Here is a 17,268-nt window from a genome sequence, read left to right as displayed (position 1 = left end):
AATGTTTATAGGTTGATTGAATAAAAATAAAAGAAAATGACTTATAAATAGACTGTTACAAATAAAAGTAAAAAGAAAACCTTATTTTCGTAAATAATTTTAGAACTACCTATTTTAGTAAATAGTTTTTTCTCCTACTCCATTTCGAAAAAAAGGAGAAAAACAACTCTTTTAGTCTCATTTTGTAAGTTTAAACATGTTTTTTTATAAGTTTGTTTGGTTTGTGCCTGTGGTGTATTTTTAAGTCTTGTAGTAATTAGAGTTTAGGTTTTGAAAATGGAGTTCTTTTTTGGTGTCATTGTGGACACACAATGAAATTAATGAAGATTTGGGAGTATGATTGGTTGTAAAAGTCATGCAGCTAAGTGTTATTTCTTTTTGTTGAATTAAAACACATTTATAGCAAGTTAGCCCCTCTTTTGTGAGCTTCACCTCTCAAACAAATTTCATTATTCATTAATATGCAGATAGGTTCTTTGAACATAATATTTGCAACATTTAAAAGAAGCATGCTTGACTTCTTAACTATTAGTTGAACTAGAGCAGAATTGATGGGTCATGATAATAATGGTTCGAACTGTTGCCTTTTTGGCTACTTAACTCATCATTTGGATGTGATTGTTGATGTGGTTAGCTAAGATATTTTTAGTGTTTCATGAAATTAAGCAAAATTGGAATGCTAGAATTGACCCGAAGCACATGACAATGGGTTAGTAACTTTTTGAACACCTGTGGAGTTTCTGATCTTAATTAGAAAACTTACGATTTTTGCTATATAAAAAACCAATGGATGACAAGATTAACAAGAAATATGAATATGAAAGATTTAAGGTCCATGTTTATATGGATTATACCAAAATATTTTTAGTAGTGGTGAATTTTTTTAAATGTTGCTTTCCTTTTGATTGGCATTCTGTTTCAATATCTTTATTCATTTATTTTAAAAATGTAATACTATGAAATAATAATCTATGAAAAATGCAGATTTAAATACTTAATCATGATCTAATAAAAGTTGTTTTGTAATGATGGTTAAACAAGGTTGCATCCGTGTATGAATGATGAAACCATTATAATCTAATTGACTTTGAAAATTTTGGGATTGTCAAATCATAAGTTAGTATTAAAAATTGGAGTTCCTTTCATGCTTTTTAGAAATGTTGAAAAAAAAGTGGTTTATGTAATGGAACAATACTACATGTAAAAGACTTTTTAATCGTGTTATTGAAGCTTAAGTAATATCTGGAATCAATATCCGAGATCGCATTTTTATTTCAAGAATGATTTTGTACCATCATCTGCTTGATGTTTGTTTTGTAATGACGGTTAATAATAACCGAGGCCACTCACTTTTGAGGGTTGGTTTATTTCTTAAACAACCAGATTTTTGTCATGATTAGTTGTGTATGGTGTTGTCCAGAGTAAAGTATTGAAAGTACTATTTTTTATGAAGATGATAACTTTCAAATAAGACTACAAATGTAATACATAAATAAATTTTTTATGATAACTTCATCATGTAATTTTTGTCTTATATAGTTTGTAATTTATTGGATTCGTTCAACAAAACCACACTATTACTTACCCAGTCCGTGTATCACACGGGATACTAACCTAGTGTTAAAATAAACAAAAAAAAATGTTAAAATCATGGCCATTTGAAATTAAAATACTCATAAAAATAAAGGGAAAACAGACTTGGAAATGTTCCTCTAGTAATGATTGATTGGAATGTATCATTTGATGGAGATCAGTATACATGAGCTCATAAGCAATGTAGACACCATCAATGCCATCCTTTCTGGAGGTGAAATTATATCTAATCGCAGCAACCTACATGAAAAGAGGTAGCATACATCGTTCATCAGTTACAGAATCATTCAGTGGTTGACTTTTGCAAAGTTGACTTTGACTAATGCAATGCTTACTTTTACCTTCCATAGCTTTATTATTTTCATCCCTAACATGCCCTTGACCATCTTAAGATTCATAAATTAAGATCCAGAAAATCTGACTTTTCAGTCCTAACTTGAATACTCATGTTCCTGTTACTTAAATTCACCAAATTGCTCTTCTTACCGGTATCAACAATTCCACTGATCCCCATCCGCGTCCTTATAACTTCAACCCAGCCCAATAACCCAAAGAGCCAACACTACCAAAAATGATAGTTGACTCTAGACTCATAAAAGACTTGACACTTTACTAAAATTTAGATGTACAGGAAAAATATAAAATTTTTAAGAGAGGAAAAATGCATCAAAAAGAAATACTTCCCATAGTCACAAATTAACTAACTAAACACAGTAGCAAAAATCATAAGAGAAGAAATGTTCAAAGAAGGTTAATTTAATTTTTTTGTACATAATTTGTATTGCACGGATTGTTTCGATTTTATTTGCTATGTATTGGTTACTTTAACTTGTTTATAAAAAATTACAATCTTGAAGTCGTCTCAACTTGAGCGTGGCTTGAGCTTACATGAGGAATCAACAATAGGGCAGGCGCGCACAATCTTGGTCTTTGTCACAACCATTCTCATGTATGGCATTTTTGCGATATCTACTTTGTCTACCATTTGTAATCTACCCATGTTTCGGAATTCACTTGCCCATGCCAACGTCACAAAATTTATATCGATCCCCCCCGGTAAGCACACCCTAAAACATTATATACATAAATAATATATATTGTCTACCATTTGCAGCTTCCTTCTACAGTCAACAGATCACCAGTTCAATTTTATATATATGGCCTAGGCCTTCACATACATACCCTGAAGTTCAAAATCGAGCCAGGTAAGCTAGTTTTAGTTTAATTTTCCTTCCAACAAAATTGATCCACTTTAACTTTTAGTTACTTCCTAAATTCAACCAAAAAAGCACATTAGCGAACGTAAATGAACGAACACATTATCGGACGTTCACAAACATAAATGAACGAAAACGCAATTACCGAACTGAACCAACGAAGCTTTGTTAGTGTTCGTTAAGCTTTAATAGGACAAATGAACGGTTCACAAACACATAAGTTAATGAAATTTTGTGTTCATGTTCGTTCGTTAACTTTCTAGACAAATCCAAATGAAAAAACAAACATACATTAATTTTAACATATAAAACAACATTATTAGTCACAAACATTTGATATAACCATACAAAAGATAAATCGCGTTTAATTTGAAAAACACTTAACATAGTAATCATAATCATCATTATATAAATCACGTTTAAATTAAAGTGTAATGATGTGTTTTTATGGGTTACATGAACGTATAAAGTATGTTATATTTATTCAATATATATATAAAAGTATGTTATATTTATTCAACACTGAACTTCATGAACCTATTTTGACCCATCATCCAACCCATTCGTTTTGCCACCCATTAGTCATAACTCATAAGTTATGCAATGATTTCTTAGAAACAGTGAGATAAATCACCAGATGTATGGCCCGGGCATATGTCAACAACGGATTTCTCGTCCTTTTCTTCAAAATTAGATTCTTATTTCTGCTCTTTCCTCCAAGCCATCAACATAAAAACCAAACAAAAAGGGCAAGTGATGCCACTACATTTGAAACGACAATCCTGATCAGTATCCCATGATCTGGGGGCTTTTTTTTGAGATTTCAGATCAAAACCATTTGCAGTGTTTTCTAGTCATATATAACCTTTTTGGGCAGGGGATGCCTCTTTTCGGGCAGAGCACAGTGGCCCATTTGGGTGACTCTTAATTCTTTGATGGTAGAGTGTCTTGATTGGATATTATGATCATAGAGTTTAGATATGCATTCTTCACATTCATCTATGTTAGAAGCATTAGATTAAGATCTTTTAGACTTTAAATACAGCAAAAGAGACCGTTTTAGGATTTTTCTTGATGGTTTGGGGTTATTGTTTGAGTATTGGTTTTTGGTGATTTCTTCAAGCTCCTTACTACAACATATCCATACTTTCTCTGCCTGGACAAATAACATCCCATTAGATAAAAAAAATATATATCTTAGCCATTTTGATGCAACTTGTTCCAATGTTCTTGGAATGTACAAGAAACAAAACAAATCTTGTTTACTATTCAAACAAAAAGACAAGATGCACATGCTCAATGGCATAAAATGAATTGTTATAACCCTAGCAATCCAGCACCAAAAACCTTATGCAGGATTCAAAAGACTATAATTGAGTGCCAACTGTTTCTAAATTCAAAACCTTGATGTCAAATATCAGATTGAAATATGCAAATTTGCCAACTGTTTCTAAATTCAAAACCTTGATGTCAAATATCATACTGAAATATGCAAATTAACAAAACTTAAGGAACAGATTAGTCTTTTTTTCCAAAGAAAACAACAAAACTCAAAATTAGGGCTTACATCAAGAACATGGAGGAGTTCGTCAAGAGAGTCCGGAGGATGCGATAACTGCTTCCCCGTTTCCTTAAGATAATGTTCAAATTCAGTTTCTGTAGACGCCATCTTCATTTCCCCTCACTCGTCCGGTTCTAATTCAGCTTCTGTAGACGCCATCTTCAATTCACCTCACTCGTCTCGATCTGTTGAACTAAAAATCAGTCAATTCGAAACCCTAATAGGTGCTTAAGAAACTACTATCCAATCTTAAGTATAACAATTTTTACACCCAAAATATAAAAGAGTGTATATTTGATGCATATATCTCTAAAAGCTTCCTATTCAATTCACTTAACATTTACTGATTGTCTAAAATACATCTTTATATAAAATATAACGCTTAATTTATCAAATAGAGAATGTAAACATCGAAACCTATTCACCAATATTTAAGATATTATGATCAAACCTTTTCCAATTTTCACAACCCTAATAGTGAGTAAAACCATATGCATAAGTCCGTAAATACCCTACAGCAAATAAACAAATGATAGTAAGAAAAATAATATTACATCTTATGAGGATGTCTATCACAACAGTTATACTTAAAGTTAGAAATCTAAAACACGTTTACAAAATTAAAGAAGTTAGAGAAGTTAAATGCCAAATCAATCAATTTCATTATACCTAAATAAACCCTACATCACAATCACATAAAAAACAACAAATTCAAATATGCATCATAAATAAATTAGAGTCAAATGTTGTTGGGATTGCATTGTCACAAAGTTGTTCCCTCTAGTGTAGGTTAACATGAATCTCATTACCACTTGTTATAGTAAATGGGTTGTAACTGGTAACATAATTACAGGTATTATTTGCCTCATAAAAGAAAACACATTCGTAACTTACAATTGAGATAAATGATATATGACAATTGACATGCAAATGTGATGAAAAGCCAATATAGCCTATAATTATCAAAATCCATATGTAAACATCTTATTTGTAAGATACCTTTGTAGATGACTACTCCCCTTCACTCACTAACCACTTCAGTTTCAACAGAAGTATGAAAAAGATTAAGTAACGAACACCCTAACCGAATAAACAGAATTAATTGCTACAATTAAGTAACAAAGCTTCAAGTTAACTTGTATTAAAAATATTTCTAATTTTGTTAGTAAGTTATTTGTTTTTGGGCGACACAAACAACACCAGATGAGACAGGCGTAACTACAAATCCTTAAGAGTGTATCGACCATAACCTAATCAATTTCAAATTTTTGTAAACAAAAACCCTAAATTACCTGCAATCGCTAGCGGTAACAGCGAGAAAAATATATTTTATTAATAAATCTTAAGAAGTGTTATATACTTATATTTATATTCTTCTTGAGGATGCAATATTATATGACAAGGATTATATATTAACTAGTGTCTCGCCCCCCGCGTTGCGGGGGGTTGTGAAACCATAGCCCAAACTTAGATCAAGAAATTAGCTCGAAGCTCAGATCTCCGCAAGCGGACCTACTTCATTGCTTAAACTGAGTATTTACCAAAATCAGTTACTAAAATCATCTTCTAACACAACAATTTTGACAAGCAAACCACCAACACGATTTGGCAGCCTCCACACACTTGCATCAGCAATTCAGCACACCTTGATTGGAGACATATTTAGGTTTTGAATCCAAGTGGAACTTGTATCCAATCACCATGAGAACCTGACACGGAATGATGACCCAAGCCATTACCTCATTTGTCTAATTCGATTTGTCCACCTTTATTGAAATTAGTATGATGATGCGTAACTGAGCTACTGTGCTTTGCCTACAATGACGAAAAAAGAACACTGAACTAAAATAAAAATGATCTTCTTTTAAGTAATAGCTTTTGTAGTAATGCAATTTATTAACAATTTATGAAATTGATGAAATCAGACAAACATTTTAATGGGTCAATCTAATCCAACCTTGTTCATTTTGACCTTGTACCCAACCTGTTGACCCGCCCATATTGACAACTCTAATTAATGACATAAGAAAAGTACATACCACACCAACTGTTGATTTGGCTGCTCTAAAATGCCTACACCATTGCTGATTCATTTTGCACTCGATGCAACACCATCTAAAACATAGTGACTTGCAATTCAGCGCTGTAGACACGCAATTCAGCGCTGACCGGGAGGCAACCTGGGTTTGTAAGTGTGTTCCATTTTATTTTCTGTTTGTCGAGTCGTTGTTTGACTTTTGTCTTGAGTTATGTGCAGCAAATCCCAAGTGTGGAGAAGCTTTTGGTGAAGTGTGCATCATGGAGGTTCGGTAAGCATTTGGTCAATTTCACGTCAATCCAGGTACGCATTGCAAATTTTGACTTCGGAAACGTGTTCAGAGTGATGTCGGAATGTCAAAAAGTGACCAGGTCAGAAAATGCCCGACGCAAAAATGGCAAAAACTTTATGTTCACTAGGGACCATCGCGCTACGCGATGGCCCTGAACAGCTAACCATTGCGCTACACGATGGTGGCTAGAACAATTCTGACATCTGACGTCATCACATAGCGTGATGACGCCAGATTGAACCCCATCGAGCTACGCGATGGGGTCCAAACCCTAAGGAGACCAGAATTGGGTCGCGTAGGACGATGCCAATGTCCATGACCCATCGCGCTACGCGATGGGCCATGGATAATCCGAAAAAAAAATAAAAAATAAAAATAAAAAATATCTATATATAATAAATATTATATATATATATATAACCCACCGTCGCCACCTCCTCACCTCCCTCACCTCTCTCTCCCGCTTCCACCGTTCACCGCCACTTCTGTCACCATCCACCACGACCACTGCCATACCACCACCATCACTCCACTGCCACCAGTCACCGCTCACCACCATCTCACTACAACCCTCTCTCCTCATTCCGTGACCCGTTGGAGTCCACCATCCACCGCTCACCACCATCTCACTACATCCCTCCGTCACTCTCCACATCCATAATTTCCAACCACCACGTACCGCCGGTCACCATCTTTCATCATCATCGCCATCTACCACGGCCTTCGTTCACCATCGTCTTCACTGTGACCACTACCGTCGCTCATCATTACCACTCCACCATCATCATCGTCACTCTCTCTGTTTCGTTTGATTTTACGTTTCCCGAGGTATGTTTAAGTGATTATTTTTGAATTAATTTCAATTCAGAAGCAGATTGTTTTGGGGTGCCGGGATTCTGTTCGTGTCGGGTTATATTAGTTTCGATGGGTTGGTCCGAATTAGATTGTCCTTAGGCGTTCGTTGTGGGTTGTTTGGGCAGTTTGGTTTGTGGCAGGAGAATTAGTCTCGGGGTATGTGTTAAATACGGTGTTGGGTCGGGTTTCGTAGTTCGAAAGTAAAGATAATAATAATAAAAATAAAATAAAAAAAGATTTAAAAATTTAACATTTTAATATATTTTAATAGTATAATATTATTATAAAACCTAATTTTGATAACTAATATATATAATATAATATAATAATAATATTTTAAAATTTTAATTAATACTAATAATAATTTTAGTAATATCTTTTTTATTAATATAATTTAATATTTTAATAATAAATTATATAATACAAATTAATCTATAATTATAATAACTTTTTAATATAACATAATAATTTAATTTAATTTAATAATACTACAATAATATAAATGGATTTTGAGGCCCGATCCGCCCGATTCTTTGAGCCCCAATTTATGTTTTCGTTGTGTTGCATGTTTTTCGAGACATTAGTCAGTTGTGTCTATTTCGTGTCGTTCGAGTCAATTTTGTTCGAGTCAAGTCGTCTGTAGTGTCGTGGTTCGGGATTTGGAGCGTAAATCATATTTGGGTTATCCGCCCGTACTCTATCTCCATTCGGGCGGAGATACCTGGTTATTTTATTTGTTTATAGGATATCTTGAATTTTACTCATTTTTCGTGTCTCTTGTTGATTTTCTATCTTTATCGTGCAGTATGTCAGACATTCCAGGACCTTCATCAGGCGCCGCCGGGCGCAAGAGACAGAGACCAGCTAGCGCGGGACGACGTGGTCCCGTAGCCCAACCGAGGGGAGCTCCAGAGCCCCCGCAGCCCGTGGTGCATCCACCACGGGTCATCAGGTACGACGGGGATGAGATCCTGATCACTCCCGATATGTTTCGGGAGTTGATCATGGGGGACGGTCGCGTGATCCCTCATATCATTCTCCGATTCGCTCCTTTGTCGGAGGAGCAGACTTCGTATCGCCGCTTCATGGCGATGCAGCTGCTCTAACATCGGACGATCGACTGGCAACTGCTCTCTGCAGTGGACCAGGAGGTGGCCGTCGGGGCGATGTTGAGCGATCGATGGGTCCAGGTCCTCACGTGTGACTCGGCACAGTACGTCGAGCTCACACGTGAGTTCTTTTCCACTTTCAGACACACACCCACCGATTTCTCCGAGCCCTATGCGGTGTCTTTCGCCTTGGGACGACAGACTTCTGAGATGTCGGTACTTCAGTTTGCCGTCGCCACTGGCTATTACACCGTAGAGGAGGTGCTGACCCCGGCGTTCCTTACGAGCGTCCGGGGTTATACTCTACGATCGCAGGCCAATCGGGAGTTTTGGCTGACCGAGGCCCAGTTGGGCCAGTTCTGGGCGACGATAGCGGACGGGGCCCACTCGAGCACCGTTGTCGAGTCATCCATTCGGGACCTCGTCTACCGTTACCTTCATCGCATTGTTGCTTGCTCTAACGTGGGCTGTCATTCGGGCCACGATAAGTGCAGCAACATTGATCTTTTTTCTTTGCTATCGATGATCACGGGCCGGGAGGCCAATATAGCGACGCTGCTTCTTGCGTCGTTCTCCCGGAGCCGTGGTTGGCAAGGTCGGTCAGCCCAGTTGGCTTTGGGGCCTTATATCACTCGTATTGCAGAGCGCCTCGGGGTATTCGATCGTTACCCGCTTGATTATTTTTCCTGAGGGCCTGCTACGACCCCATACGATTTGGAGGACGCCCAGAGGGCCGGGTACTGTGAGCTTCATGATCCACCCACGCTCGTCCCGATCCGACAGGGTCCTCAGGCACCCCCACCTCCGGGGACAGACGCGGCTGTCACGCTTCAGATGGGTATCCCGACACATCGACAACCCGTCCATGTCCCCCATATTATGAGACCCCAACAGCAGCACCCTCTCCGCCAGCCACAGCAGCCATGGCCGCCAGTCACACTCGAGAGCATACATCAGCAGCAAATGGAGATGCAGGCCCACATGGCCCGCTAGGACGAGTATTTTCGCATATTATTTACTCATCTGCAAGTACCGATCCCAACATCCTTACAGATACATCAGCAGGCTGGAGATCAGGCAAAGGCGTCAGGGTCGGGTCAGACAGCTGATCAGCCTGACCCAGCAGGAGGTGATTAGACAGTTGTGAACATAAGCTGGTTACCGTTTTTGGATGTTTTTCCATTTATTTTGTTTTTATTCATATGGTTTGTATAATATTATATTATATTAGGGAAAACTTGTATGGGTAACCAGTTGGGTAACAGTTGTATATATATTTTGTGATGTTTGTCTGCTGTATTTGATTTGTAGATTTGTATATATTTGTTTATATGTTTGTGTTGCTTTTGGAACTTTGTGGGTGTGTTCACTATAAACCCTCACGAGACCTCACTCGTCCACCTGGGCTACCGGGGGGTTTAAAGGGCTTGTTGCATACGCTAAATGCAACCGTGATTCCTACGAAAGTGAGTTAGATCTTTTATTTTTTTTATTAATTAACAAATTTTTTTATGAAATTGACTAACTCGGCTCGGTAATGATTTTTATAATATAATAATAATATGAACTCTCGAAAGACCTAAGTCTTATATTTGTAAGTAGTTGCTTATACATGTCTCGAGATTTGTGCATATTTGGTTAGACAGTATTGGTCAGTGGTGGAGACGTGTGTCACGAGTTTGTTGAGAGTTGTCGGCCGAGTTTAGCATTGCATTGTCTTTATTATTAGGTGACTTCAGTTTCATAAACTATTTTGTTATTTTTATTAGGGCTGGCAATTCATGTCTTAACAGGTTTAACAGGTATGAAGCGACGCGCTGAACACAAGTATCAAACATGAATACGACTCGTTTAACTACTTTATATGTCATGACTACAAAACAGTTTTAAGTTTCATGTACCAATAAGGGAATACGATAGAGTCTAGCCTACTAATTTCAATTATTTAAGAAAATTAAAAAATCATATACCACACTTTTTTGCTTAACAGGTCTTATCATGTATTTTAACAGGTACCCAATTGCTAGCCCTAATTTTTATTTTAGTTTTTAGAAATGTAATTGTATAATTTGTTTTTGTTCATCACATTTGTTCCCCAAGTTTTTAAGTGGTCAAACTGTCAGTTCAACCCTGTCCCCCAAATGATTATTAATTGTTTTATTATTTTAACATTGAGGACAATGTCAACCTCAAGTGTGAGGATGGGGGGAAAATTGAAAATTTTTAGCCCGATAGTACCTCGAACAGTATTCAGAAACCTAAGTTATTAACTGTCACTTATTGCTATTCATGCCAAGTTAGAGGTTTTTGGTCATGGTTGGTTTTTCAGCTCTCGATAGTTTTCCCGACAAATGTTTTTAAAATGAGAAGTTGAAAATGGGATCATTTAGGCCGGGATAACGAGTCAAGGGGACGGGTATATATGTTTCATATCGGCAGCCCATATTTCCAGACATATTGTGAGATTAACCCCTATACTTAATACATAGATATAAAACATGTCTTGTCATTTATTGAGGGAAACCGGTATGTTTTACAGAATTAGAACTTGCTTGTCACATGCTTTTCGAGATCTTAATACCACCACCTGTATGGAGATTAGGACTTTAGAAAACCCGTTCCGTACATATTTCCTCACTAAATAAATTCCTTACCCAACATTATCCCCTAGGAGCCTTTTGGACCATATTCCTCTTTTGTTTTCTAAACTGAACATTAACACCATTTAAGCCTTGGCCTTTATTTTATTTTTACCCGTGTGATGAAATCCAGTTCGTTATCGAGTTGTATTTAGTTAGACGAGTTTAAAGTTGTCAAGATCTGAGTTGTAAATATCAGTTATTAATGTCTAAAAAAAATTGAAAAATCATCAAAAAGACAAAAAGAAGTTATCAGTTTGTTATTTAAGTTATTATTAGCACTCGAGTATGTAAATAGGAGTTGATTGTGTAATCAGTCCGTTTGTATTCATGAGTCTGTATATTGGTTTGTTTAACTGGGTTTCATCCACCCGAGTCACTAAATAAGCCCAATCCGCACCCGAACCTAAGCCTCACCAAAACCTTAGTCCGAGTCTTTATGCAACCGGTGGTTAATGGGTGGAGATAAGACTGACCTGCAAGCATATTAAGTTGTAACTCATATTAGGTATTTTGAGGGAGAGACATATACTAGCACATTTTTTGCTAGTCCAGATATTGAGCCGAGAGGAGTGTTGATAGTGTGAGGGGTGTGAACATGTATGCCCTAACCGGAAACAAAGTACACTTGTCTGGACGATTCTATAGTTTTATGGTAGCATTAACTTTATTTGTGGGTTGTCAATCTAGAAAGTGTCAGTCTGGGAAACTGGGTATGACCTTAAACCTTGCTAGTATTAATGGTGATAATTGGTTGACCTATGATGGAGGTTAATGTTTACTTTAGAGTTTTGCTTGAGGGCAAGCAAAAGATAAGTGCGGGGATGTGATGTTCGGTTTATTTGTATATATATTAGTATGTTAACTTAGTCGTTTTACTCGTTTAGTTTAGGAACTTTGATACTTCATACATGTTTATTGTGTTTCAGGTCACAGGTACTTAACGCGCTTAATTTGGACCTGTACGAGCATGGAATGAAGACCCGGGATGTCCAGCACGCTTACCGAGGCAGTTATATAGACTTGCTGACTGAAGTGACCCATCGCGTAGCGCGATGGGTGTTGAAAGTCGCGCGATGCCCTGTAATTTGGCCAGCGATGACTTTGGTCCATCGCCTTATAGATCAATCCTTCTTTTTCCCCAATTGTCACTTTACGCCTTATAGATCAATCCTTCTTTTTCCCTGTTCCTATAACTACTTCGTTTAGATGACAAACAGCACCAAATGTTCAATTGACATAAGCATTGAATTTAATAAAAATATTATCACATTAGTTAAGCAGGTAATCAAAAAACGTTAGTAAAAATTAGTTACAATGAACATAATCAATATAAGCATTTCTATCATCATCCAAATGTATAATACAAAATGATTCATTTTTGCTAAACACTTGACACATTAATTAATATATTAATGAATTTGTATATTGTTTAGTATTTTTGTTTAGTTAAGGATCCACATTTTATCCAGTACCCAAAAAAACTGAATTCACGAATACTCCATTTCATCGAACAACTTTATGAGCACAACCAAAATAAAGAAAATCAATGCATTTAAGTGAATGTAATTCCAAACAAACTATTAAGTGAATGAAACCACTTATAACAAGTATCCACTCACAGAACGAACGCATAGATAGTAGGAAATCAAACACAAAAAAAAATACTCAAAATTAGGTAAAGAGCATCCACATTCAACGACAGGCAAATAGTGGAAGCCGATTGAATCCATTAACAGTTATAATCGGAGCCATGACCGTGCACAGCATCACTGTCATAATTTCGCCATCTTCGTAGACAACCGGAAATCTATCGTCGCCTAGGGTTCCTATATGTAACCCGGCAACAATCGAAATTGGAGCCACAACAACATAGTATTACTTTCGCCACCACCATACACAACCAAAAGTCGATAAAACAACGGTTGTTTGATCTTTGTGACAAAAGTGAGAAAACCGATGGCTTGTGGAGGTGGATTTTGATATGATGTTTGTGAAAGTGGGGTTCGGAACAACACGTGGATCTGATGTCTGTGAAAGTTTTGGCTTACAAACACCCAAGCACAATGTACATGTCAAATAAGCCAATTTTGAAAGAAACAGTTACTTTATGTGTTGAACCAAATTTGAAAATTAATATATATAATAATAGTGATGAATTGGAATTAAAGTTTTTTATGCCGGTACATATTGGTACCGGTAACAAAATGGTATCAAGTTTTTAGTTTTTAGTATCGGTACGGTATCAGTACCGGTACGGTACCTACATTTCTCAAATTTTGCACGAAATACCGGTACCGAAACGATACACGTACCGAACCGAGCATTTCGGTATCGGTACCATCCTGAGCTCATCCCTAGTTTATTGCCTGTTGAAAATCTTAAGTCCTACCGATGTTTAAAAATATTCAAAGTTTTCCTGAAGCATTAACCGCATATAGGGTCTTATTGATTACCCTAGTAACAGTGGCATCCGAAAAAAAAAACCTTTTCAAATATGAGTTATTTTTTTTTGAAAGGCAAGCTTGAAATAAAAATCACACCCGGAAAGAAAAACCTAACCGGGACAAGACAAAAAAATTACATGCTAAGTAACGGGTTTTTGAGTCACGCCACCCAGTTCAAATAAAACTCACAATTACGAGATGATAACCATAAATACGAAACTGAAGCAATCGAATCAAATAGAGTATCGTTGTTATCATTGGGTTGACCATGTCGTATAGATAATCATCTCAATAACATCTTTTTTCTTTGTCACCCATCCCGAAGAATCCAACCATTCTAAAATACTTTTAGGCCCTTTATACCCCCGGAAGAGACACATCCAACCAACGACCAATAGCATTCCAAATCTTTGAAGCAAGGTGACACCCTCCAAAAATGTGATCCAAAACTTCCACCGAATTCAAACAAATTGGGCATAATATTAAAGGAATATCAAAACCTTTACGACTTAAATTAAATCTAGTCGATAGACGATCTAGAAGCAGGCGCCAAATCATGATGTTAACCTTCCTTGGCATAAATTTATTTCATCTCGTAGTGATGTTACTCTCTGGAAGCTCCTGACAATCCAAGTAAGATCTGACTCCTTTAACCGAGAACGCATCATCAGAATCCAATTTCCAAATCCATTTATCATCCGGATCACTCAAAGAAACTGAATCTAGAAGAGATATCAACTCCTCAAGCTGAGTGTCCTCCACCCCACCCCTAGGACGCCTTCTCCAGTTCCACACCCAAACTGAATTAAACAATTTCTCTTTTAGTAAACAATTTTTGTTCACCTCTAAATCAAAAAGTCTAGGAAATCGTGAGCATAAGCTAGAATCTCCAATCCACACATCTTTCCAAAACAAAGTCTCACTTCCGTTTCCTACTTTTATTCTTATAACCGAAGCAGGAATTAAGTCTTCATCATTTAGTTTATTAATCGACTTCACTATAGGAGACCAAATCCCATTCCCTTTGATTGCCCGTGACATGCCATCTTGATTTAGTTTTGACCCATAAATAGCCTTAAGGACCTTCACCCACGTCGAATTAGGATTATTAACAAACCTCCACTTCCATTTATATAATAACGCCAAGTTAAAATTCTTCAAACTACCTATACCCAAACCACCTTTAGCTTTGTCGGCCAAAACCAACTCCCATCTAACCCAAGGAATTTTCCGACTCTCATCATCTCCCCCCCCCCCCAAAAAAAAAAAAGAATCTAGCACGTAAAGATTAAAGTTTTTTCCTCACACCAGTAGGCATAAAAAACATCGACAAGTAGTATATATACCCAACGAACCAAGAACAAAAGATATAAGGGTAGATCTTCCCCCTATGGACAGAAATTGTGCTTTCCACTTAGAAAGCTTTTTTTTTAATTTGTCAATCCCATTCCAACTCTGAATATTTCTCATTTTCGCACCCACGGAGATACCCAGATACAAAAAAGGAATTTTCTCTGGTCTGCATTCAACAATATCTGCAAAATACCTAACTTCTCTTTGAACCACCCCCACTCCAAAAAGATTATATTTATGAATGTTTTGCTTCAATCCAGAAGCCAAATACAAGCAATTTAAAGCCATAACAATATTTTTGATATTCCTCAATGACCATTCTTCGAGCACAATAATATCATTAGCATAAAAAAGGTGAGAAATATACATATTACCTCTCCCGATCTTCGCCCCTTTAAAGAACCTTGCTTGAACAATATCTTCAATCGCCATATGTAACCCTTCCATTGCAATGATAAATAAAAACGGGGAAAGAGGATCTCCCTGTCGAAGCCCCCTCTCGATTTTTAATTCCTCAGTCGGGCTTCCGTTAATCAAAATAGAAGATCTAGCATAATACAAACAAGCTCTAATCCAAGACATCCACTTACCTCCAAACCCAAGAAAAGACATGATAGAAAATAAGTATTCCCAATTAATTGAATCGTAAGCCTTAGCGAAGTCAAGTTTCAACAAAAGTAACTTGTCGTTCCTTCGATTATAATCTTCCACAATCTCATTAACCATAAGAGGACCATCCAGGATTTGTCTTCCTTTAATAAATGCAGATTGTTCAGTGCTAACGACAGAATTGATCACCTTAGCCAGCCTATTTGCCAATAGTTTAGCAATAATTTTGTATTGTAAATTTATCAAACTAATTGGCATAAAATCCTCCACAATCAAAGACTAGCCAACTTGGGAATCAAGGTGATAAAAGAATAATTGCACCCAATAGGAATGTTACTTGTCCGAAAAAAATTTGAAAAAAACTTGCAGATATCATCTTTAATATATTCCAAGAACCGTTTAACAAATCCGAAAGAAAAACCATATGGACCCGGAGATTTCTAACTACCACACGACCACATAGCCTCTTTTATTTCTTCAAAAGTAAACTGTGTTTCCAAATATCTCGACTCTTCCTCCGATAAAGACTTAAAAAATTGACTTCTAAAACTAACGTTAACCCCGTCCACTCGTTTAAATTTTTTCCTGTAATGTTCTTTGAAAACTTCTTTTATATCTTCCGGTTTGTCAATCTACACCCCATCTTTTTTTATACCACGAAACGATAGTTGCCTTCTCTTTTGATTTATGATGTCGTGAAAGAACTTTGAGTGTTCATCCGCCTCCACGCACCACTTTACTTTAGCCTTTTGACTCTCGTCTAACATTTTAACATGTTCTAATTTTTTTTTCTTTCAAAATACTCCGCCTTTCAAAATACCCATATCCACCAATTTATCTATATCAGCGAGATTTGAAAAGTTCACTAAAATTGCCTCTTCTTTCTTCACTTGATCAACACCCCAACCTCTAATCGCCGCTTTAAGTTTATTTAATTTCTCTTTAAAAACAATGAAACCATTCGAAGAACGCACCACAGGCTTAACTTTCCAATTTTCTATAACCAACTTTTCAAAACCATCCTTCTCCATCCAAGAATTAAAAAACTTAAAAGGAATAGGGCCAAAATTCAATTTACTTTGACGAAGAAAAATCGGACGATGATGTGCAATCGATAAATCAAGCGCAATTGCTTCAAAGTTTGGAAGCCTAGATATTAAGTCAGCCGACAACAAAAAACGATCAAGTTTACTAAGGTTTTTTTCAGTAGCATCAACTCGATTAAAATAAAAACCTCCCAAAGGAATATCAGTCAAAGACGCCTCCGAAATAAAATCATTAAAATACCTAGCCGCCCTATTGGAAAAAGTTGTGCCCATTCGTTCATGCTCAAACCGAACCGCATTAAAGTCGCCCATTATTAAGTAATGACCCAGATTATTATTAATAAACGATAACAATGACTGCCAAAGAACCCTTCTTCATTTCATCTTGCAGAGCGTACACATTCACCATAAAGCAATTAAGCCCCAAGATCACCCATTCGCCTTCCACCACCACGAAATTGTTCAAAAAAGAAATATGTCGTTTTACAAACACCGAATTGTCCCATATA

At 36.7% G+C, this 17,268-nt stretch overlaps 1 protein-coding gene across 1 annotated transcript; it reads right to left on the bottom strand.

Annotated features, from left to right (window-relative positions):
- Positions 1-14,339: 14,339 nt before the first annotated feature.
- LOC143547554 (uncharacterized) lies at positions 14,340-15,716 on the bottom strand. The gene is made up of 2 exons (XM_077038953.1): positions 15,234-15,716; positions 14,340-14,873 (listed from the first exon to the last, which is right to left on the bottom strand). Exons 1-2 carry the CDS (start codon positions 15,714-15,716, stop codon positions 14,340-14,342), a joined length of 1,017 nt encoding a protein of 338 aa, XP_076895068.1.
- Between the last annotated feature and the right edge of the window lie 1,552 nt (positions 15,717-17,268).

The sequence above is a fragment of the Bidens hawaiensis genome, unplaced genomic scaffold (genome assembly GCF_021521415.1).
Source record: "Bidens hawaiensis isolate Kalapana, Puna unplaced genomic scaffold, B.hawaiensis_p1.1 tig00014730_1, whole genome shotgun sequence".
NCBI classification, from domain to species: Eukaryota; Viridiplantae; Streptophyta; class Magnoliopsida; order Asterales; family Asteraceae; genus Bidens; species Bidens hawaiensis.
Note: the sequence above shows the minus strand (reverse complement) of the source record. Positions and strands in the feature narration are given on the sequence as shown.